This window comes from Neovison vison, chromosome 5 (assembly GCF_020171115.1).
Source record: "Neovison vison isolate M4711 chromosome 5, ASM_NN_V1, whole genome shotgun sequence".
NCBI lineage: Eukaryota > Metazoa > Chordata > Mammalia > Carnivora > Mustelidae > Neogale > Neogale vison.
In genome coordinates this window covers 21,376,846-21,400,409 of record NC_058095.1, presented here as the reverse complement: position 1 = coordinate 21,400,409, position 23,564 = coordinate 21,376,846, and the positions used below count along the sequence as shown (strand labels likewise).

Below are 23,564 nucleotides of genomic sequence, written 5' to 3'. Positions count from 1 at the left end.
CTTTCTACAGTCAAGGAAGGATTTTAGGAGGGAAGATCGCAACTTTTCACCTCATGTACCATGGCCAAAACCAATCTTAGAACTTGTCTGACTGGATCTAGTGAGCAATATACGTAAACAAGATCTGAGTAAACAAGAGAGAAACCTGCCTATCACCTGTGGAGTCAAGTAATGTAGGGCACCTTCCTGGGCACTTATAAATCAGTGCCCGTCTCTCAGAGAAATGGGTGATGTGCTTCCCAAGCAATGTCATTTGTTATCCTGTTGATAGTGGCAACTTAGGGAAGGATCAGAATGCAAGGTATTCTATCTAGCAATGTAGACCCACTGTGGTAGTAAGAAACTAGGTACCTTAAGGGGCTGGGGACTTTTTAAGCCTTTCTGGTAGGAGCAAGTATTGGCCTTTCTTTCATGAATGAGGGTCATTTTCATCACCTTGGGATGTTAGACTCTGACAGTTCTGATGATGAAGCAAGGCTGCACATGCTCGTGAGAAGAAATGATTTTGCCATCCTGAATCTCCTGAGTGATGGTGCAGATTTTAACCAGTATTCGGGGCAGGCATCTGTAGGCACAGCAGGGCCCGTGTGTCCAGTGGGAAGCCGAGGATGATGCATTGTCAACTGAGGCTGCACATTCCATGGCACTGGCCTTACTGGAAGGCTCACATTTGGTGGTACATGGGCTACAGGGAAGCCTAGAAAAAACAGAATTTTACCTGTGACTGAGGGAAGGTAATGATGGTGATGGAGTGGTGTCAACATGGGCCACTCAAAACAAGGACTCCCAAAAGCTTATTCATTCATTTTGTCCTATCATTAGTGAAAGAAGAAGATTGAAAGCAGATCCATGGGAAAGCAGCATCCTTAGTTTGGAAGCATTAGATTACATAAGCTGCCATTATGCACAATGCCACTGCCTTGTGGAAGAACACCATGCCAGGAGTTAACGACCAGGGTGCAGCCCAGCTCTGTTGTTTACCAGCTGGTGACCTCAGATAAGTCAGTGAAGCCTCCTGAGCTTTAGTTCTTCATCTCCAGGATGGGTATAATGGGAACTAAATTTACAGGGTCAGTAGTGATATGGGACAAGCTGAGGGGCTTATTATCTGAGGACAAGAAGTTAGTCAGATATTTTTCTTATCAGAGAGTCACAATACTACTGGTGGGCTGGGCCCCATCTATGGAAGAGTCCTCAGTCTTTATCAAGAAGCTTCAAAGTGCCTTTGGGTGTATTTAAATGAAACTTTACAGAATTGGAGTTGGAAGCAGTTAACAAAGCTCTTTATGGAAAGCATCATCTTTCTTTGATGATTCAGGGCACTTTGGTGCCTTGTAGCTCCTCATAGGGACTAGCTATGGTTAACCTTATGCTAGTATAATGTGGCAGTTAAAATGTGCAAGTTAAAAGAATGCTGGGAACAGAATTCAGTGGTTATTTTGGGGAAGAAGGTTTCTGTAACAATTTTAACAGAGTCTGTACCTGGGGCGTTCGTTTGGAAGGAGCTGCTTCCTCTGAAGAGGTTGTGCTCTATCTAGGTCAGTTCCTTATGAGTTGTTTGGCTTCTTATTGAAAAACCTTACAATTTCTACTTTAAAAAAAAGATTCTAAAATACATATCTACATGCTGCTGTTGGCATCAAGGACGAATGGCTGGACAGGGATGGGCATTTCAGCCTGAGCAGAATGTTCCGCCAAACGGAACAGGGTCATCCTATTCAATCTCATGAAAGTTCATCGCAGTGGGGGAAAATCTGTAAGTGGCCAGGAATATTTGAATATTTAGGAAAACCATTTTTTCCCTTGTACTTAAAAAAACTCAACATATAAGCAATTAACCTGGCACACTGGCTCTTCAGAATGACTCAGCTCAGCTAAGGCCTCAAGTTTGGACCAGGTTACAATTGTAGGTCTCCGAACAGCACAGCTTGAGACCATGTATCACAAGTTCCCATCACTGGCAAGAAGATCAAAGCTCACGCCCCCTGTTGCCAGTGGCAGTAACACATGTAGGTGAGCATATTTTCTAGTAGGAGCTGTTTTTATTTTACTTACTTGACATCTGAACTCTCCAGAAGGCTGCGGTATGTGGCAATCTCACATTCCAGTCGGGACTTGACATCCAGCAGAATTTCGTATTCTTGGTTCTGTCTCTCCAGGGCACACCGGATGTCTGCCAGCTGAGCCTCCACATTATCGATCAGACACTGGATCTGGGCCAGTAAGGCTGTATATCGGGCCTCTGTCTCCACCAGGATGCATTCCTGGGAATCTCTCTACCACGGAGGAGGAAAGTAGGATTTTTAATGATAACTTGTTGGAGCCTAGGTCACTTGTAAACTGCATCATTTTAAACAATGGTTTCTTTGGGCAGGTACTAATGAATCTCCAACCCTCTTATTACTTCCTAACCAAATAAATCCCAAACCAAAATTATCAGCTATGCTAAAGCTCACTTCCCTTTATACTCTTAACTTATTTTTGCCCTCTTTTAAGTATTTACTTCTTTCTTAATCACCTGATAATATCCTACCACACTCTCCTACCTGTGAGACAAAAAAGTATTCCAACTTAATTTACACCTGGGCTATGAGAACCTGTTACTATGGCACCTCATTCTATGAATATTTATACCTTAAAGAAGTCAGCAGCATCTAACGCAGCATATCTAAAACATGAGAGTTGAAACTTTGATGATTAAAGTTCTTTCCTGCTTCGTCATTCTGTAAGTCTACGGACAATGGAATTTTAGGTTTGAATAACCTATCATTTCCATGGTTTTCCCAATTTTTAGAGAGTAGAAAACTGAGGTTCAAGGGGTTAAGTGAGTTGTCCATGGTCACATGATTAGCTGGAGACAAAACCAGCTTTGGGACAGGCTCTTCCAAGTACCCTTCATATCAGAGCCATTTAAATAACTCCTTACGGGGCGCCTGGTTGGCTCAGTGGGCTAAGCCTCTGCCTTTGGCTCAGGTCATGATCTCAGGGTCCTGGGATCGATTCCTGCATCAGGCTCTCTGCTCAGTGGGAAGCCTGCTTCCCTCTCTTTCTCTGCCTGCCTACTTGTGATCTCTCTCTCTGTCAAATAAATAAATAAATAGCTGCTTTCTTCGAGGCAGTAAAATGAAGCAGAAGTGGTTCCAGCTTTGGAACCTGAATTCTGGCTCAGGCTCATTTCTTTTGTGACCTTTAACAAGTTACTTAATGCCTCAGGATCTCAGTGTCTCCATCTCTATAAAATAGGCAAGATGGAACTCACCTGGGATCTGGCTTGGGAAAATCACTTTAGCTGCCTGAGCCTCAGCTGTAAAATTGGCTCAGTAATTATGCTACCTCCTTTATAAGATTATTTTATAAATTTGATAGTTTTAAAAAATGTTTTGCATGTAATAAAATGCCCTCTTAATGTTTCCCAAAGTGTATTCCATAGATCATTATTGCCATGAGAGGATCTTAAAAAAGGGGGTCCAGAGCCAAATAAGTCTGGAAAGCTGAATACCATATATCTCCTTCTGGGAGAGCCATAGAGCATATTAGCTTATTAAAGGCCTGCAGGAAGGTACCCTGTTGAACCTGTGTTTACTCCAGCATTTCCTAGGCTTTTTGGACCACAGGCCTCTTTTTTGGCCATAGGCCCTTTAGCAAACAGAGGAACTTCTGAGGGACACAATTTGAGAAACATTGCAACATGCAGGTGTCTGGAGCTATTGCCATCACTGCTGTATTAGGCTTGGTCAGCTTGCTGGGTACCATTCGGTGTTGGGCCTGCAGTTCAATCTCCAGAGCATTCACAGTGCGTCTCAGTCCAGTGACCTCCTTCAGGCAGCACTGCTGCTGTTCAGAGCTGGCCACCACCTGCTGGTTCAGCCCCTCCATCTGAAATACAAAGACCATGACTATTATGAAGGAAAACATGACTTTGATTAACGGGCACCTGGAAATGCAATGTCAACTTTTTGGTTTTGACTTTTCTACCCTCCCCCACCTGTGTGTTGAACCACTGTTCCACTTCTCTGCGGTTTGTCTCCATGATGGACTCATACTGACATCTCATTTCTTGTAGAACCTGGTTTAGATCAACGGAAGGAGCAGCAGTCACTTCAATGTTGAGTCTGTCCCCAAGCTGGCTCTGTAAGGAATTTATTTCCTATGGAAAGAAAAAGAATGGGAGGTCACTTGGTGAACAGATGACACCCTTGTGTTCTTGTTTGTCTAATAGCAATGGTTTAGCTTAATTGTATCTGAAATATAGCTCACAATAAAGACATAGATGATTTATAGGTGCTATTGAGATGCTATAAAATGACTTCAGGCTAGTTCAGATATGACTCTGTGTTCAAATATGTAGAACATTAAAAGGAATCAATCAGTAAGATCAGAGTTAAAGAATTTAGATCATTTCCAGCGATGGGTAATGGTGAAGCAGCAGAGAGGTAGAACTTGTAATAAGAGACCATAGCCTCTATGACGCCAATATGGGCTTTTACTAATACAGACTTATAGAAATAGTGGCAGAAGTCTATGTAGGGATCCTACAAACAGAGAGGAAAGCTGTGAGGACAGGAAAAGTGTTGCTTCCTTCTCCTGGAAAAGCGGGAAGGGCAATGGAGGTCTCCGATACTGTGTTATAGGTGATGGATTCCCATGCTAGTAGCGGTAGGTACTGTCGGGGCTGAAAAGCAGAGTAGTTTCTACTTTTTGGAGACACCTATTGCCCAGTTCAAGTCAAAGGAATTGCTGCTATTTTTAGAGGCTTAGCTTGTAATGACTCTCTTGGTTTTTCTCTAACCTCTCCATGGTTGTTTTTGAGGCAGAGGAGCTCCTCCTTCAGAGACTGGACTTGCACCTCCAGGTCGGCCTGGGCCAGTGTCAATGCATTGAGGATCTGCTGTAGGCCTTTGGCGTCTGCCTCCACCAGCTGGCGTATGGACATCTCAGCTTCATACCTTTAAAAATGAGACACAAAAAGAAAGGCATTATAATCAGATAGTGTAAATCAAGCCAAGCAGAACTCTCCTTCTGCATTTTCCTTTGGACCTTTCATTTAGTATATTTCTGTGTCAGTTTTATTCTCGTTAGAGTGAGACCACTTGATAAATATCACACGTAATTATTATTCCTTAATCAGTTTGCTGGGATGAGGCTATATTGCTGTTCTTTGAGATAAGGAAATTCATCCTCTTTCTCCTGCTCCAAGAGGCAATGCAGTAGATGGAGAAAGAGCAGTGGATGAGGAGTTAGAAAACTTGGAGGCATGTTTTAGCTATTTCTTGTCCTAGCTGTATGTCTTTGGATGTGACAGACCCCCCCCCCCTCCCAACCACAGTTTTCTCAACGTAAACAAGGCAACTATTTATTAACCCATTTTCCTGAATTACTGTGCAGGTGATCAGATGGGTTCATATGTTAGAATCTCCAAGTACTGTTTCCATTTATCAAATGTGAAGGTTTTCCCTGGGCTCATGCTGGTATGGTGTGAAGCAGGAGGTTTAGCAGATTTGGGGATAATCTTCTCAGGAGTGTATAGAGTCAGAGGCGGGTGAATTCTGCCGCAAATGACAGTGCTGGGTGGGCTTACTTGGCTCTCATGTCATCAGCAGCCAGTTTGGTGTTGTCAATTTGTGAGACCAGTCTGGAATTCTCAGCCTTGGTGCACAAGATCTAGAATTAAGAAATTGTACACACAAATTAGACAAACACCAGGATCTCCTTCTTTAAAAACCAATGGCTTGTGTGTATTGCAATTAACAGTGGATGGGGGGGAGTTAGGCTTTTCATAGCTATGCTTAGGATGTTTGGGAAGATTTGGAAAGTCTGAGTTTTTTTTTTTTAAGATTTTATTTATTTGACAGAGACACACAGAGAGAGGGAACACAGCAGGGGGAGTGGGAGAAGGAGAAGCAGGCTTGCTGCAGAGTGGGGAGCCCGATGGGGGGCTTGATCCCAGGATGTTGGGATTAGGACCTGAGCCGAAAGCAGATGCTTAACGACTAAGTCACCTAGGCACCCCAGGAAAGTCTGAGTTTTTGTTATTTTCCTAAGAAATCAGCAAAACCCACACCAATAAAAACTTCTGTATATGTTTTACCATTAAATTATAAAATCTGGGGTGCCTGTGTGGCTCAGTGGGCTAAAGCCTCTGCCTTCGGCTCAGGTCATGATCTCAGGGTCCTGGGATTGAGCCCCGCATCGGGCTCTCTGCTCAGCAGGGAGCCTGCTTCCTCCCCATTGCCTGCCTCTCTGCATACTTGTAATTTCTGTCTAATAAATAAATAAAATCTTAAAAAAATAAAATATAATATAAAATCTGCCCTTGATTTGCATCCTCTGGAATGTAACCACCATGAGGGCAAGGACTTTTTAGCACACAAATATTTTCCCAGAGCCTGGAGTAATGTCTGGTGTGTTGGTGGTGGTGTTTGGTAACACCTGTTGAAGAAAAAAAATGGAATAAATCTGGCATGTGCAGTAACAGCAACACATTGCTCTGATTAGGAGATAGACTTGGTGTTGGAAGAAACCACTGAAATAATTTGGAGATAATGAAATGAGCATAAAAGGGGGAAACAGTGGTGATGGTAGCAAAATGGATAAAACATATAATAATTCCTAAACGTTTGGGAACTTGTTAAAACAAAATGCCCTTTCTCAGATCCCTGTTTTCTTATTTTTGCTAAAGAAATGACAGCAATAGGTTGTTGACACATTTTGACACATGTTGACACACTTCTGACACAGCAGAATGTATCTCTGGAAGATGAGCAAATATAAAACTCTGAATATTGCCTCCAGATGACAATTCCATTCAAGAGATTCTCTTATTCTACAAAATATTTTTTCCAACATAAGATGAACTAAAATATTAAGGGTTAGCAAATGGCTATTGCTTGGAGAGTGTCATGACTCAACCCAATTATACACATTCCTAAGAATCTTACCTTCCTCTGGAGCTCCTCTATGGTAGCATAGTAGGACACGTAGTCAGGACATACAACACAGAGCTCTTTGTTACACTCCTCCTGGATTTTGCACTCCAGTTCAGCATTCTCTTGTTCCAAAATCCGCACCTTCTCAAGGTAGTTAGCAAGGCGCTCATTCAAGATTTGCATGGTCTCTTTCTCGTGGCTGTTGATGCCTTCACCACAGCCACAATCATCCAGAAGGGGACAGGCATTGAAGTTGCTTATTAAGCAGATGGGTGTGAAATAAAAGCAAGGAGTGGGTCTGGCAGTCCTCGGAACATGGCTAACTTGTTGGCAGATGTTGGCTTCAAGACCGTCATGTTGGCAGCTGGAGTTAGAAGAAATGGTCCGAAAATTTGTAATCCTAGAGCAGTTTTGGTGTGGCGTTGAACAAGAAATCATTGTTGTTGTACAACCATTGGTTTCCATAGTGTGTACCCAGTTTTGGTTTATTTTAGTCCGTGGTCCTGATGGAAAGCTCAAGCAACCTCGACTGTGTCTGATTTCCAAGCTTCTCGGCTATTTCCTCTTTGAAGTGCTTATATAGCCTTTGCTCTAGGTGGGGTCACAGCTGACAGGATGTTTTCCTTTCTAATGTTTATATCAAATCCCATAGGAACATCTCATTAGTCTGCTTTTTACTTGCCTGAGAAGAGTTACTTGTCTCATAAAAATGTGCATTGAGGCTGTTACTAAGTTATGACCCATCACAACTACTACTTGTCATTGGATCCAGAGCTTCACATGAAGTCTTCAAAAGGAACTGTCGTCACAGTTCTAACAGCATCCATTATTAAGTAGGTGTGAGTATATTAAGTTCATTAAATCCTTATTGACCTCTCCACCTGGCATTAAGCTTGAATCGGGAATGAGTTCATCCTTCTTTTCCTTTCTTCTCTAGGAAAGGGAATCTATTAATATCTAATAATCATTGGAGAACTCAGAAATCAGTGTTTTATTTTGTTCTGCCCCACTGATTTTCCCATTTTCATGGTTCAGACATTGTGAGTATGGGTTAAATTGTTAGTTTTAAATAAGACACTTCTTAAAGGTGATTGTTAGATTCCTGTTTCAGTTTTCCAGGTAGGGTTTGATTGCTAAGAAGAAATTTCTTGGAAATTTTATGACATTTCTAGCGCTCAGTGTTTGCTTGTGGAATTATGTTAGCTAAAAATTTATCATGGTGTTGACTTATATTTGCTGTTTAAACATGATCAGTTGAAAGGCACGTGGTTTCTTTCTCAGGAATACTTTCTCAGCATTTTCTGAAGAAAGTTATTTGTTCCTGATCCTTTATGGAGGCTCTAGGAGAGAATAATTTCCTTGACTTTTCCAGCTTCTAGAGGCTGCCCATGCTCCTTAGCTAGTGGCCCCTTCCATCTTCAAAGCCAGCATGTGGCAGATCTTTTTCACATGGCATGACTCTGACACTGACTCTTCTGCTTCCCTCTTCCACACTTAAGGACCTTGTGATTATATTGGGCCCATGCATATCATCTAGGATAATCTTCCTATTTTAATGTCAGCTGATTAGTGGCCTTCCCCTTTGTCATGTAGCCTAACATATTCAAAGATTGTAGGATAAGGACATCTTTGGGGGCCCATTATTCTGCATATCACATAATGTGAGGAAAAAGCACAATAATTTACAATAGCATCAACAAATATAAAGTACACAGAAGTAAATTTAGTTAGAAAGGTAGGTCACATGAATAAAATATTGAAATGCACTAGAGGACAGAAAACTAGGATAAATGGAAAGATTTATCATGTTCTTGGCCTGAAATACTGTAGTCATCACTATAAAAATGTCAGTGATCTCTACATTAATTTAACTTAGATTCCAATAAATTTATTGAGATCCTCCCAAAATTGATTTAGTTTCAATTAGACAAGATAATTCTGAAGTTTTATGAGAAAAAGTTAATCAAATTTGAGTAGCCAGGAAAATTCTAAACGAGAAAAGTCACCAAGAGATTAATCCTTTCTATTTTAAAGCCTCAATAATTAAAGTACTATAGTATTCATCCCTGAATAACCAGACAAATGAAGAGAATAAAATAAGGAGTCTAAAACAGACCTTGGGACACCTGGGTGTCTAGTTGGTTAAACATCTGCCTTTGGTTCTGGTCATGATTCCAGAGTCCTGGAATGAGTCCTGCATTGTGCTCCCTGCTCAGTGGGAAGAAGAGCCTTCTTCTCCTTCTGTCTGCCTCTCCCCCTGCTTGTGCTCTCTCTCTCTCTCTAACAAATAAATAAATAAATAATCTTAAAAAAATAAAAAAAAATAGACCTCCTTACAGATCGGGATTTAGTATATGATAAATGTGACATTTAAAATCAGTGGGGGAAAAGATAGACTGTGATAGGTAGTTTGGGGACATTTCTATATCACCTGAGGTCAAAGGTAGGGCAGGAAATGTTAGAATCATACCTCATGCCTTATAGTAGGACAAATTATAAATTTTTAAAAAATATTTTATTTATTTGAGAGAGAGAGTGAGAGAACACAACTGGGGGAGGGACAGAGGGAGAAGCAGGCACCCCACTGAACAGGGAGCCTGATGCAGAACTTGATCCTCGGCCCCTGGGATCATTACCTGAGCCAAAGGCAGATGCTTAACTGACTGAGCCACCCAGGAGCCTGACAAATTACAAATTGATCAAAGATTCAAATGCAAAAAAATGAAATCATAATTGTGCTAATAAATATGAGAGTTCTTTTATAAATTTGAAGTCAGAAGGCCTTTCTAATAATGACCAAAATAAAGAAACCATAAAAACTTATAAACTGACGACACCAAATAACTTGTACATTGGTAAAAACACAACCTCTAAAATCAGAAGACAGATGACAAACTGGGAAAGCATATTTGCAATAACATTGTAGATAATGACTGGAAAGAAAATACAAAAGGCATTCAATTTAAAAAGTGCCTTAGAAAGAATAAATATTGTGAAAATGTCTATGCTACCTAAAGCAATCTACACATTTAATGCAATTCCTATCAAAGTACCATCCATCTTTTTCAAAGAAATGGAACAAATAATTTTAAAATTTATATGGAACCAGAAAAGACCTCGAATAGCCAAAGGGATATTGAAAAACAAAGCCAAAGTTGGTGGCATCACAATTCCGGACTTCAAGCTTTATTACAAAGCTGTCATCATCAAGACAGCATGGTACTGGCACAAAAACAGACACATAGACCAATGGAATAGAATAGAGAGCCCAGAAATAGACCCTCAACTCTATGGTCAACTAATTTTCGACAAAGCAGGAAGGAATGTCCAATGGAAAAAAGACAGCCTCTTCAATAAATGGTGTTGGGAAAATTGGACAGCCACGTGCAGAAAAATGAAATTGGACCATTTCCTTACACCACACACAAAAATAGATTCAAAATGGATTAAGGACCTCAATGTGAGAAAGGAATCCATCCAAATCCTTGAGGAGAACACAGGCAGCAACCTCTTCGACCTCAGCCGCAGCAACATCTTCCTAGGAACATCGCCAAAGGCAAGGGAAGCAAGGGCAAAAATGAACTTTTGGGATTTCATCAAAATCAAAAGCTTTTGCACAGCAAAGGAAACAGTTAACAAAACCAAAAGACAACTGACAGAATGGGAGAAGATATTTGCAAACGACATATCAGATAAAGGACTAGTGTCCAAAATCTATAAAGAACTTAACAAACTCAACACCCAAAGAACAAATAATCCAATCAAGAAATGGGCAGAGGATATGAACAGACGTTTCTGCAAAGAAGACATCCAGATGGCCAACAGACACATGAAAAAGTGCTCCATATCACTCGGCATCAGGGAAATACAAATCAAAACCACAATGAGATATCACCTCACACCAGTCAGAATGGCTAAAATCAACAAGTCAGAAAATGACAGATGCTGGCGAGGATGCAGAGAAAGGGGAACCCTCCTACACTGTTGGTGGGAATGCAAGCTGGTGCAACCACTCTGGAAAACGGCATGGAGGTTCCTCAAAATGTTGAAAATAGAACTGCCCTATGACCCAGCAATTGCACTACTGGGTATTTACCCTAAAGATACAAACGTAGTGATCCAAAGGGGCACGTGCACCCGAATGTTTATAGCAGCAATGTCCACAATAGCCAAACTATGGAAAGAACCTAGATGTCCATCAACAGATGAATGGATCAAGAAGAGGTGGTATATATACACACAATGGAATACTATGCAGCCATCAAAAGAAACGAAATCTTGCCATTTGCGACAACATGGATGGAACTAGAGCGTATCATGCTTAGCGAAATAAGTCAAGCGGAGAAAGACAACTATCATATGATCTCCCTGATATGAGGGAGTGGTGATGCAACATGGGGGCTTAAGTGGGTAGGAGAAGAATCCATGAAACAAGATGGGATAGGGAGGGAGACAAACCATAAGTGACTCTTAATCTCACGAAACAAACTGTGGGTTGCGGGGGGGAGGGGGGTTGGGAGAAGGGGGGTAGGCTTATGGACATTGGGGAGGGTATGTGCTTTTGGGTAAATTGGAAGGGGAGATGAACCATGAGAGACTGTGGACTCTGAAAAACAATCTGAGGGGTTTGAAGTGGCGGGGGGGTGGGAGGTTGGGGTACCAGGTGGTGGGTATTATAGAGGGCACAGCTTGCATGGAGCACTGGGTGTGGTGAAAAAATAATGAATACTGTTTTTCTGAAAATAAATAAATTGGAAAAAAAATCCTGGAAAACAAAAAAACAACAACAACAACAAAACAAAACAAAAAAAAAAGTGCCTTAGAACAAATGCTTCGTGTCACTAATAAAAAAGGAAATGTAAACTTAAAGTACACTGAGAAATCATTTTATCTTTTCAACTATCAGATTGGAAAAAATCACAGTTTTATAACAAATGTACTGTATACAGCCTTTCATTTATTGCTGGTGAGAGTATAAATTCATACAAGTTACTATACTGCTATAATACTTGGATAGTGTGATATTGGCACGAGGGCTGGCAAATAGTGAAAAAGAGTACGGATTCTAGGAATAGACTCATATACATGTGGTCAGTTGATTTTTTAAAATTAATTAATTTTTTTAAAAGATTTTATTTATTTATTTGACAGACAGAGATCACAAGTAGGCAGAGAGGCAGGCAGAGAGAGAGAGGAAGGGAAGCAGGCTCCCCGCCGAGCAGAGCACCTGATGTGAGGCTCGATCCCAGGACCTGGGATCATGACCTGAGCCAAAGGCAGAGGCTTTAACCCACTGAGTCACCCAGGCACCCCAGTGGTCAGTTGATTTTTGAAAAAGTTTCCCAAGTAGGTCAATGAGAAAAGGATGGCCTTTTCAATAAATGTCAAGGTAATTGTATAAAATAAATTACTATATCTTGAGCTCTACCTCACAAAATTTATTTAATAATAAATAAATTTATTTAATAATAAATATTCATTTATTTAATAATAAATATTCATATTAATTTAGATTTACATTACTTAATATTTATAATAAATATTAATATAATAAATAATAAATTAATTTAATAATTTAAATTAATTATAAAAATTAATTCAAGATGGATTAAACACTTAAATGTGAAGATTGTATGTATGGAGTTTTTAGAAAGCAACATGGAAGAGTATCTTCATAATCTTGTGGTGAGCAAAGATTTCTAGCACACGGAGAACACTAAGGAATATAACACTTCATTCCAGTTAAAATCTTTTGTTGATTAAAATATACCACTAAGAAAGCAAAAGGGCAGGCCACCTCCTGGGTGAAAGGATTCACTATTTTATGAAGGACCTTCCCTTTGACCCAGCAGATACATGACTCGTTCTGTGCCCAAGAGAAGTAAGTGCATGTATATACACAAAAAGACTTGTATAAAAATGCTTGTAGCATTTTTATTCTCAATAGCACCCAAACTGGAAACAACCCAACTGCTCACAAGGAGGACAATGGATCCACACACTGTGGTATGTTCATAGAATAGATTGTGGTATGTTCATAGAATAGACTGATACTTTTTTTTGATAACAAAAAAGAATGAACTATTGGTATTCACAGTAACACGGAAGAACTTCATATATTATGTCTACCTGAGGAAGTCAGGCACAAAAGGGTACAAACAGTATGATTACATTTATATTAACTTCAAGAACAGGTAAAACTCATCTGTAGCCTTAGCTATCAGAGTAGTGATTGTCTTCTCGTGAGGGAGGTGAGCTGACTGGGAAGGAGCATGAAGATACTCTCAAGGTTGGTATTTTACATCTTGCTATGCTAGTCTGTATCTTGATCTGGATGATTACATGACTGTATGTTTTCAAATTTTGTGGGACTGCATACTTTCCACTGATGCATTTTATTGTATGAATATTAGATCCCAATAAACTGATATTAATACAGAAAGTTAAGATATGATACAGCTGAGTCGCTCTGGTAATGCTCATTACTCTATTCATATACTTGAATTACAAGTGGATCATAGATTCACTTGTGAAAAATGGAAGTCATAGATGTGCCAAGAGAAAGTGTAAGACAATTCTTTTATAAATTTAGAGTGTATAAATTTTTAATTTTATTTATAAAATTTTTATAAATTAATCATAAATTAAGAGGGACAATGACTCAAAATCAAGAAACCACAAAAAATGGATAAATCTGACTCCAAAAATAACAGCATTTGAAATTGTAATCATTTTTAAAACACATAAAAAGGACTTTGAGTTTTATAACTTTGGTTAATGTTATTTTCTTCCTTATTTTTTTCTACACATTCTACTACTACTTGGGTGTATCACTTTCAGAATCAGAGTTTGACAATTATTTTGTATTTTTGTTTTCATACCCTTTTCTTCATCTTCTCACTTTTCTTCTCTTGAGTGTCTTGGGTAGAGATTTTCCTTCCTTCCATGGCTGACTGCTTTATTTATGTTCTGGAGCTGACTCCTCTATGATTTCTTCAGTATCATTTCACCAATTATATTCCTCATTTCTTTCATCTTGGACATCTTCAATCTTGATCAATTTTCCTTTCCCTGTAAGCGTATTTTTAAAAAAAATTTTATTTTTTCATAAACATATAATTTATTATTAGCCCGAGGGGTACGGGTCTGTGAATCGCCAGGTTTACACACTTCTCTGTAAGTGTATTTGATCAGAAATGTCTTACTCATAAGTATATAGCACTTCAGCCATGAAGGTAGCTTCTTCCTTCCTTCCGTTTTTTTTTTTTTAAAGGTTTTATTTATTTATTTATTTATTTATTTATTTGACAGTGAGAAAGACTGAGAGTGAGCACAAACAGGGGAGCAGGAGGCAGAGGGAGAGGGAGAAGCAGGCTCCCTGCTGGGCAAGGAGCTGGCAGTGGGGCTCAATGCCAGCACCCTACAATCATGACCTGAGCTTAAGGCAGACAGTTACTGACTGAGCCACGCAGGGCCCCTTCTTCCTTCTTTTATTACCTTTTTTTTTTTGAGACAACATTGGGTGTCTGTCACTTTCATTTGCTACCACCAGCTCATTTGTTAACTTTTGGCAATCTGACTAACCTGTGAGTATTCTGTGACATAGTCTATCTTGAAGAGCTTCTTTATCTGCCTTAATAGCACCATTTTCCAGTGCGGAAATGCTCAGTGCTTCCTACAAAGCAATGTACAAATTTTCGATTGCCAGGCAATTAAGACCCCCACAGTCTTGACCCAGCTGACTCTATCTCATATCCCTTGGCTCCTGTACCCGATACTTACACTCTAGCCAAATTGTATCCCTTCCCATTCTCCAAGCTCTCCTTGCTTTGTTTCCCCAGAGCAGATTTATTGCTGAGGTTTCCTCCACCTTTCTTCATCTAGGTGTTTCAAGGCTGCTGTGGGAGAGAATTCAGCACTCACCCATATTTGGTTCTCCTCTCCTTTGGGGCACATGGGAAGATAACTCTTTCTTGTCCCCTTGCAGTTAGGAGTAACCAGGTCTTTAATCTCTAGCTCAAGACACTCGTACAGCCTCTTTTCCTGCCCCAGGGACTGGGGAGCCAGCACATTCCAGATGCTGGAAAAGCAAGTCTGAGAGTAATAGAAAGGAGTTCCCTTTACAGTGTTGTCCTGGCTGGAGCCTTCTGGGAAAGAGGCTGTGTGGGAGAGAGAAAGGTTGGGCTTTAGGTCCAGACTGAGTATAGGGAGGAAATATCACCTCTGTAGGGCTAGCAAGTAATCCATGAGTTGTAAATACCAAATACATACTATGAGAAGCCTGAGTCCTTGGGTCATGAATGCTTCTTGCATTTACAGCAGGTAAATTTTGAGGCCATTGTTTTACATGAGAGTTCTCATGGTGGACTATATCCACAGACACTAGAATGCAAGGCTTTTTGCTGGTTCTTACAAATGAGTGATGCATTATATTTTTAGATTAAAAATTTTATGCAACACTAAGTGCTAAAATTACTGGCACTTTATTTAGTGCATTGTTAAAGCTACAAGGACGCTATATTCTTTTTTTTTTTTAAGATTTTATTTATTTATTTGACAGAGAGAGATCACGTCGGCAGAGAGGCAGGCAGAGAGAGAGAGAGGGATAAGCAGGTTCCCTGCTGAGCAGAGAGCCTGATGCAGGGCTCCATCCCAGGACCCTGAGGTCATGACCTGGGCTGAAGGCAGAGGCTTAACCCACTGAGCCACCCAGGTGCCCCAAGGATATTATATTCTTAACTAAAAATTAGGACTCTATGAGATTTTACTGAGGAAAATAAAATGGCCATTTCAGTGTTTGACAACCCAGGTGAACTCCTTCTATATATGTCCATGTAGAAAAGGATAGAGTTTCCTACTTCAGTTCCACTTTGATTTTGCATTAAGCCAGGCATAGGCAATTACCCTGGCATCACATCATTATTATATCCACAGTTATAAGCCACAAAGCTATGTTTGCCATGTTAAAGGAATGAAACACATTTTATTTGGAGCAAGAAAGTTTTATAGACTGCTCTAATATCACAAGCAGGCGGGAGAGGAAATGATAAAGCAGAAATATAGTGAGGATGTTTAGAGGACAAGTTTAGGATAGAAATGCCTTCTTGACTTTCAGGTTCAGCTGTCTGTGCTGCCCCTTTGGCTTTCCAGGACCCCGCCGACTTTGATTCCTCCATCCAACACACGGGGGGTTTAGCGCTCAGGTACAGCAGTTTTCGACTGTGCAAATCACATACGCCGAGCAAGGCTCACAGGTGTTGCTTGATGTGCTTATGGCAGAACACGGGTTACAGGGGAGCCTGTGGAAATTTTGAACCAGGTTTAACAAGGGAAAGCTGGATAGAATTTCAACTCAGGAAAGGTCATGCCAAAATCTGCCCTGCAAATGATCTTCTGAACACTCTTCGCCGAGTAACATTTGACTTAAGCCTGGACCCAGCATTGCAGTTCCACATGCACTGCAGCTACGCCAGCTGAATGCAATTTTACATGTTTACTTCACTTGCAGATGTTGTCTTGTGCATGTTCCGGATTTCCCTTTGGTGCCAGACAGGAACAAAGGGAGATCGCCAGCATGGAATCTTATCTATGATACTCATTCCGCTTTTGAACTTCTGAATACTTTTGAACACGTCTACTGTCATGTGATTAGCCTGAGCTATTTTTTGTTTGTTTGTATTTTACCCTTGTAAGGAGATTCTTTAATGCGTTAGGGAGGTTTCACCTTGGGCAGACCTTGAGGAGGCAGGATTCTCCTGCGTGAGCCTCTTTGTGACTTGGGGGATTTGGAGAATAATCGCGTGGAACTTGCCTGCTGTCCTCACTCTCAAGGAGACCACGGTACGTGTTGATCTCGCACTCCAGCCGGGCCTTTGTGTCCAGCAGCACCTCGTACTCCTGGTTCTGCCGCTCTAGGTCACACCTGATCTCGGCCAGCTGGTTCTCCACATTATCAATCAGGCACTGTATCTGGGCCAGCTGGGTGCTGTACTGGGCCTCCGTCTCTGCCACAGTGCATTCCAGAGATTCTGTCTGCAGAAGGAAAAGAGTGTATTCAGGAGGGCTGTTTAGCATAGTCTTGGGGACAGAGCGCTGCTTTCAAATCCTTGCTCTACCCTAGTGCAGCTGTGTGACTTTGAGAAAATGACTTAGCTTCTCTGAGCCTCCGTTTTATTCTATAAAAAATGGGCAATGCAAAGTACTTAACTCATAGGATGGTTGTGAGGATGAAATGGATTAATATGTGTAAGGCACTTTGAATAGTGCCTGGAAAAAAATTTTAAAAGCTGTGTAAGGGTTAGTTATTCCTACCATCACTGTGCTTACTGCAACCTGCAACATACTCGGATGTAGCTTCAGGAGGGTCAACAGCATTTGAGAAACTGAGTATGGGCTTGAGGTGGGGAGGAGCCCTTAAAGAGTGGTTCAGAGAAAAGGCTCTGGGATTGAACCAGCTGGATCCAGCTTCCACTTTTGCCTCTTAAAAAACTGCATGGCCCCTATGTAATCTGAATCTCAGTCTTCCTCATCTATATAGTGGGGTTAGTAAAGGGGTTTACCCCGTAAAGCTACTGTGAGGCTTTTAAGGCTCTCAGAGGATGAATGTGCAGCTATTACTCACCAAGATAGTCTCCCTAAGCTGTAACGTGGCACAGACAGTGGTGTTCCACTGGATGCGGCTAGTGTGGTATTCTTTTTTTCTTAAATTGTTTATTTATTTTAAATAATCTTTATGCCCAGTGTAGGGCTCGAACTCACGACCCTGAGAGCAAGAGTCGCACTCCTCTGATTGAGCCAGCCAGGGGCCCCCAGTGGATGGTATTCCGGTTGCTTGGTGGTGTGGGGTGCAGTGAAGGGTCTGGTTGAGGTGTGGATCCTGGGAAATTTTAGGGTAGTGGTAGAATGCAAAGTGTGAATACTATTCTTTTATATGATGATGAGTTTGGGAACACGGCCCATATCAAAACAGAGTTAAAACCCACTAGAATACTTGAATGCCTTTGGCTCAGAGATTCCACTCTCATCCTGCTCCTACCCTCCTGCATGCGCCCGCTCTCTCTCTCTGACTCTGGAAGGTGCTGGGGATCATGCTCAAGGCCAGGAGGGAAGGTCAGGCATCCTGCTGGGACAGTACAAAGCTGTTGACCTATTACCTCTGCTTCTAGCTAGGTAAGCAGCAGTATTGGGGGAAAACAAGGGAATTCAGCTGTTGCAAATTAGAAATTCAGACTTTCTCCCCTGTGAACTGTGGGTCTCTCCTTGGGGTTATGGCAGAGGGGATAGCTTCTCAGGTCCTGATTCTTTAGTGAGAAAAACAGAGCTGTCTTTCTTTCCCATACCAGGCTTTGCTGCGCTTGGAGCTCTATTTCCAGAGCATTGGCTGTGCGTTTCAGTTCCAGGATCTCTGCCTGGCAGTCCTGCAGCTGCTCTGCGCTGCACACCTGCTGCTGGGTCAGCTCCTCGGTCTGAAACACAGGTATGATTAGAGGATGCAAAGAAGGACGAAGCCTGTCATTTTTCTTGCTCCAGATGCTGACCTGAACAGCGAACCATTCTTCCACGTCTCTGCGGTTGTTGGCCAGCACTGTTTCATACTGACAACGCATCTCATCCAGGACCCTGTTGAGGTCGATGGTGGGGGCAGTGTCCAGCTCCACACTGAGTCGGTCACCGAGTTGTCCCCGGAGCAAGCTGACCGCCTGAAAGAGGAAATGGAGTAAAGAAAGCCACAGAGGGCTGGAGAAGAAAATTCACTTTGACATCCCAAGGGCATCCTGTTTCTGGAGAAGTGAGTAAAAATGTGGGATTTAGAGTCAGATTGCTTAGGTTGAATCTCTTTTTATTGCTCAGTTTCTGCATCTGCAGAATGGGTATAATAATTTTGCCTTCCCCAGAGAGTTATTGTGTGAGATACAAGTTAATATTCATATAAATCACTTATGAAAGTCCTTGGCACAGAGGAAGGTCTCAGTAAATGCTATTATCATCATCACATGCTCAAAGGGAAAATATACGATGTTACATCATTCAGCTTTTCACTCTGTAGCCTCATCAATGTGAGATAATCATATACTTCATATTTTATGAAAAGGTTTATAGAGACAGAATATTTTACAATAGTGGCCCCAATATTATCCCCATTCTGAAATGTTATCCCCACTCTGAAACGGCCTTCATACCCATGTTTATCAGTCTGATTTTCACACTTTATGGATTAGAGGTACATCTGGCATAAAGCCTCCAAGGAAGGCCATTTATAGAGTTGCCTCCTTCACAAAAGCAATGGCAGGTAAACAGTGGTTCTTTCATGTGTTACTGGCTGGGGCCATTCCATATGTACATCCAGAGATATGCTGGAGTGATCAGCCTGGACAATGTTAGTGCTGTTAGAGGTTAATTGGATACTTGGGTCATGAGGGCCAGGGTCCCCAACAAGAAAACTGGGATCAGGATGCTAAGACAAAACCGTGCTAGCATCCTGTTTTACAGCAAAGACAAGACCATAATAGCCTCCCATCTGGCAGCCTCTGCAGAAGTGACTTTTGCCAAATATCCTGAAACAAACAATTACCCATAAAACACTGGTCACTATCTCAAATTGAGGCAGTTCGTCTCCAGATATCAGCCCCAAAGACCAGCAACACATGAACAATAACCTGATAGGTAGACAGGGGCCTCATCAAAGCCTTGATCAGCGTACCTTAGTGGCCAAGCCACAAGCAGCCCACACTCAGGATGCTCAAGATAGTTCCTGGAAAGAGCTTCTAAAAACTGCTAAACTGGAAAGGGAAAACGGCAACCCTCTCAGTTCCCCTCCCTCTCCAGGAGCTTTATACTATCACTCAATAAGTTTTGCTTTGCTGCCACCACTCTTTATCTGGTCTACTTCTTCATTCTTCAAAGCGTTATGACCAAGAACTGTGGGCACAAGGGAACAAAAATCCTGTAATGGTGCCTCGAGTAATCTCATTCCAGCTTTAGCAATACCTGTCCAAGTTAGATTTATATACACAACATGAAATCTATCAGTTTGACTTTGTCACTTCTACATTTGTTCAGCAATTTTACCACTTTCCTCACCTCTTCATGGTTTTTCTTAAGGCAAAGGAGATCGTCCTTCAGAGATTCCACATGGGCCTCCAGGTCAGCTTTGCACAGAGTCAGCTCACCCAGGATCCCCTGCAGGCCGCCAATGTCTGTCTCTACCAGCTGGCGAAGAGACAGTTCAGACTCGTACCTTTTAGAGCCAAAGAGATACAAGATTACTTTGCTAGACACCATGTATGGTGCTGGGCATGCTGGTGAGTGACACAAGGACTCAAGGAAGCCATATCCCAAATGACAAATGTGAGTTTTATGAGCATTCTTCGCTTAAAGTAAAGCTTATATAGAGAATATTGGTGGTGTGTACAGATGCGTGCATGTGTGAGAGACTTTGGGGGAAAGAGAGAGAGAGAGGGGAAGCCATAAATTATTTTCAAATTCAAATTTAACTTACTTTGATCTAAAGTCATCGGCAGCCAGTTTGCAGTTGTCAAGCTGTACAGCAAGTCTAGAATTCTCTGCCTTCGTGCACAAGATCTGGTAAGTAAGTTAGTTATATGTAATAGAGGACTCTTTGAAAGAAATGTAAATAACTATTTATTTAACAACTATGCCATCTTTTAGAAGTCTTTATAAGAACGTATAAAATAGCCTTCAGCCTATTTTTCTTATTAACCATGTCACTTCAACGAAGAGAAAAGCAGGACCAATTTATAAAAGAAATAGAAAAAAAAGATTTTTCAGCGATCTAAGACATTTTGCAATATTCCTGGCAGTTGAACTTGGATTTTTCTCCCGAGGTAGTTTGTATTATGAGTGTATCCCCATCCACAATGATAAAAATTCATCAGTAAGAAAAGAAAATGATTACAAGGATGATATTACATGATTAAAAAGATGACATTTCAATATCTATGTTAAAGATAGCAGCATAAATATCTAGTGTTACATACAGTTTTCTTCTCATTCTCTGGGTGACATAGTCTAGATGTGAGTGAGTTTATTTGGGCCATTTCATGATTACTGGAGCCCCATGGCTAATGCTGATGGTTGCTGATGCTCAGCCCACCACCTTTTCCTCTAAGTCACACTATTTCTTGGAAGACCCCTTTCCCTGGGGAGGGGGGGACTTCCATAGAACAGACTTTCTTTTCTTTTCTTTCTTTTTTCTTTCTTTCTTTTTTTTTTTTTAGTATAAGGATAAAGCAAATCACAAGTTAGGGCAATGAGAGACACCAGACCTTTTGCTGCAGCTCTTCGATGGTGTCGAAGTAACATTGATAATCAGGGCACACCAGTGGGAGGTCCTCTTCACATTGCTCTCGGATCCTGCATTCCAGCTCCGCATTCATCTCCTCCAGGCCACGCACCTTCTCCAGATAGTTGGCGAGTCTGTCATTGAGGAACTGCATTGTCTCCTTCTCGTTGCTGTTGAACACTCCATCCTCACACCAAGCACAGTTCCCCACCAGGCACGGATTACAAGTCCCAGACAAGTAGCATGGTGTGAGGCAACCAGTCGGCAAACGAGACCTGGATAGGAAGCTGGGAGTCTGGCATCTGGATGTAGCAGGGGTGCTGGGGAAGCAAGTGGTTTCCACGGAACAGGTTGAAGCAAATGCACAGTCAGAAGCTCTGGCACAGGATTCAGAAGAGCAGCACGTGGGGGAACTGTCAGAAGTCATCCTGTTAGATGTGAAGAACAAAGACTAGTTGTGAAACTCCAACTGACTGGCTCCCAAGGTCTCTTTGCTTCCTGAGACTTTTATACAGCCCGCAAAATGAGTATTTACAGAATATACCAGATGTTCTGTTTATCATTGTTGGTGCCAGTTTTCATATGAACATTCATTAGTGTTGTTTGTTTGCTGAGAAGAGTTTTATGCCTCATAAAAGAGGCATAACTTCAGGTTACCAAGTAAGGACACTATTTCCATGTGCCAGTAGGATTAAATGCTTGGTTCAGAAAATCTTCATAGGAAGCATTGTCTTTTTGGTAGAATATGGAAAGGCAGAAAAAATTTGGCCACTCAGTAGTTACAGATACAATTGATTACAAATAATGAAAATAATATTCCCACAGATTTTACTCTTATCTATTGGAAATTGTTTATGTATCCTTTAAAAATTCATATTACTTATCATTAAATGCCATTTATTTGTTTGTGCCACCATCATAAAATGTTCTATGTAGTTAGCAATCTTTGTAATGCTTTTTTGGTCTTGCTGTGTTCACATGGTAGAGGAGTGAGGTGTGAACTGGGTTTAAAGTATGTGTGTGTGTGTGTGTGTGTGCATGTGTGTGTATGAACCATGTCTACCTGTGCACAAATTGAAAAGTCAATTTACATAACTGATGGGCATAATCTGTGTCCTCAACGCAAAAATACAAATTGGTTGTTAAGATCTGGAGTGGTGATTTTTGATTTCCTGAAACTTGTTTTTTCCACATTCTTATGCCTCATATTTTAGATTAGGATACTGTTTTTCACCTGTATTAATAATAAGAGTGAAATAATATTTCTTTTTTAAAAGATTTTATTTATTTATTTGAGTCACACAGAGAGAGAGAGAGAGAGCACAAGCAGGGAAGAGGGAAGAGGGAGAGGGAGAAGCAGGCTCCCTGCTCAGAAGGGAGCCCAATGAAGGGCTCAATGCCAGGATCCTGGGATCATGACCTGAGCTGAAGGCAGATGCTTAATCCACTGAGCCACCCAGGTACCCTTATGAAATATGATTTGTAGGTTATAATCTTTTAGTCTCTTGTGAAACTAAACCCTCATGGGTTATACTTCAGAATAGGGGCTAAGAAGCTACAGAAGGCTTCTCTCCTGAGATAGACTCTGTTTTCTCTTATTTACTTCTTTTTTAAGGCCACAAGTATAAAAATTTGAAATAATGGCACTGGGGAATAAAATGGTATAATGTGAATTCCAGACCAGCAGTTCCATTGGTTGAAATCCCTGGTGCTGTACCAAATGGATAGGGATCTGAGATAAAACTTTTTAAGACTATGTCTTGAATTTCCTCTCCAGTATGTAGAATAATCTCTTTTACTTTGCTTGGAGTAATTGTGGTATTTATTTCATTTTCAAAGGGTGGGAGAGCAGATTGCCTCCAGATACTTTAAAATTTGGAAAAAAAAACCCCACTATTCTTACAAAGTTAAAATTTTCATGATCCAGAAAAATTTAGTTTCTTTTTTTCTAACTCTGAACACTCTTACCTAGGTAGGTGATAATGGAAAAACAAAAACCAAAACCAAACCAAGAGATTTTAAATAGATGGGTGTAAATAGCCTCTTAGGATTTATTACTCTCCCATCCAAGTACTAACCAGGACTGACTCTGCTTAGCTTCCAAGATCAGATAGGATTGGGCACCTTCAGGGAGGTATCATTGTAGACTCTTAGGTTTTATTATTCACTGAGTGGAGTTGGGTTTGATTTTAGTGATTCTTTTTACATTTCAACAATGTTAAATGTTCTTTTTTATTCTTTCATCATTTTATTTAAATTCAAGTTCGTTCACACATCGTGTGGTGTTAGTTTCAGGGGTAGTGTTTAGTGATTCATCAGTTGCATATAACACCCAG

General features: G+C 40.9%; 2 protein-coding genes across 2 annotated transcripts; both read right to left on the bottom strand.

The window, feature by feature from the left end:
* Positions 1–444: 444 nt before the first annotated feature.
* On the bottom strand, positions 445–7,391 carry KRT39 (keratin 39). The gene is made up of 7 exons (XM_044247978.1): positions 6,939–7,391; positions 5,579–5,661; positions 4,790–4,946; positions 3,986–4,147; positions 3,751–3,876; positions 2,056–2,276; positions 445–697 (listed from the first exon to the last, which is right to left on the bottom strand). The coding sequence occupies exons 1-7, from the start codon at positions 7,389–7,391 to the stop codon at positions 445–447; spliced, it is 1,455 nt and encodes a 484-aa protein (XP_044103913.1).
* An 8,732-nt stretch (positions 7,392–16,123) lies between these two features.
* Positions 16,124–21,783, bottom strand: KRT40 (keratin 40). Its single transcript, XM_044247980.1, has 7 exons — positions 21,212–21,783; positions 20,425–20,507; positions 20,007–20,163; positions 18,464–18,625; positions 18,266–18,391; positions 16,738–16,958; positions 16,124–16,225 (listed from the first exon to the last, which is right to left on the bottom strand). The coding sequence occupies exons 1-7, from the start codon at positions 21,653–21,655 to the stop codon at positions 16,126–16,128; spliced, it is 1,293 nt and encodes a 430-aa protein (XP_044103915.1). The 5' UTR covers positions 21,656–21,783; the 3' UTR covers positions 16,124–16,125.
* Positions 21,784–23,564: the final 1,781 nt, after the last annotated feature.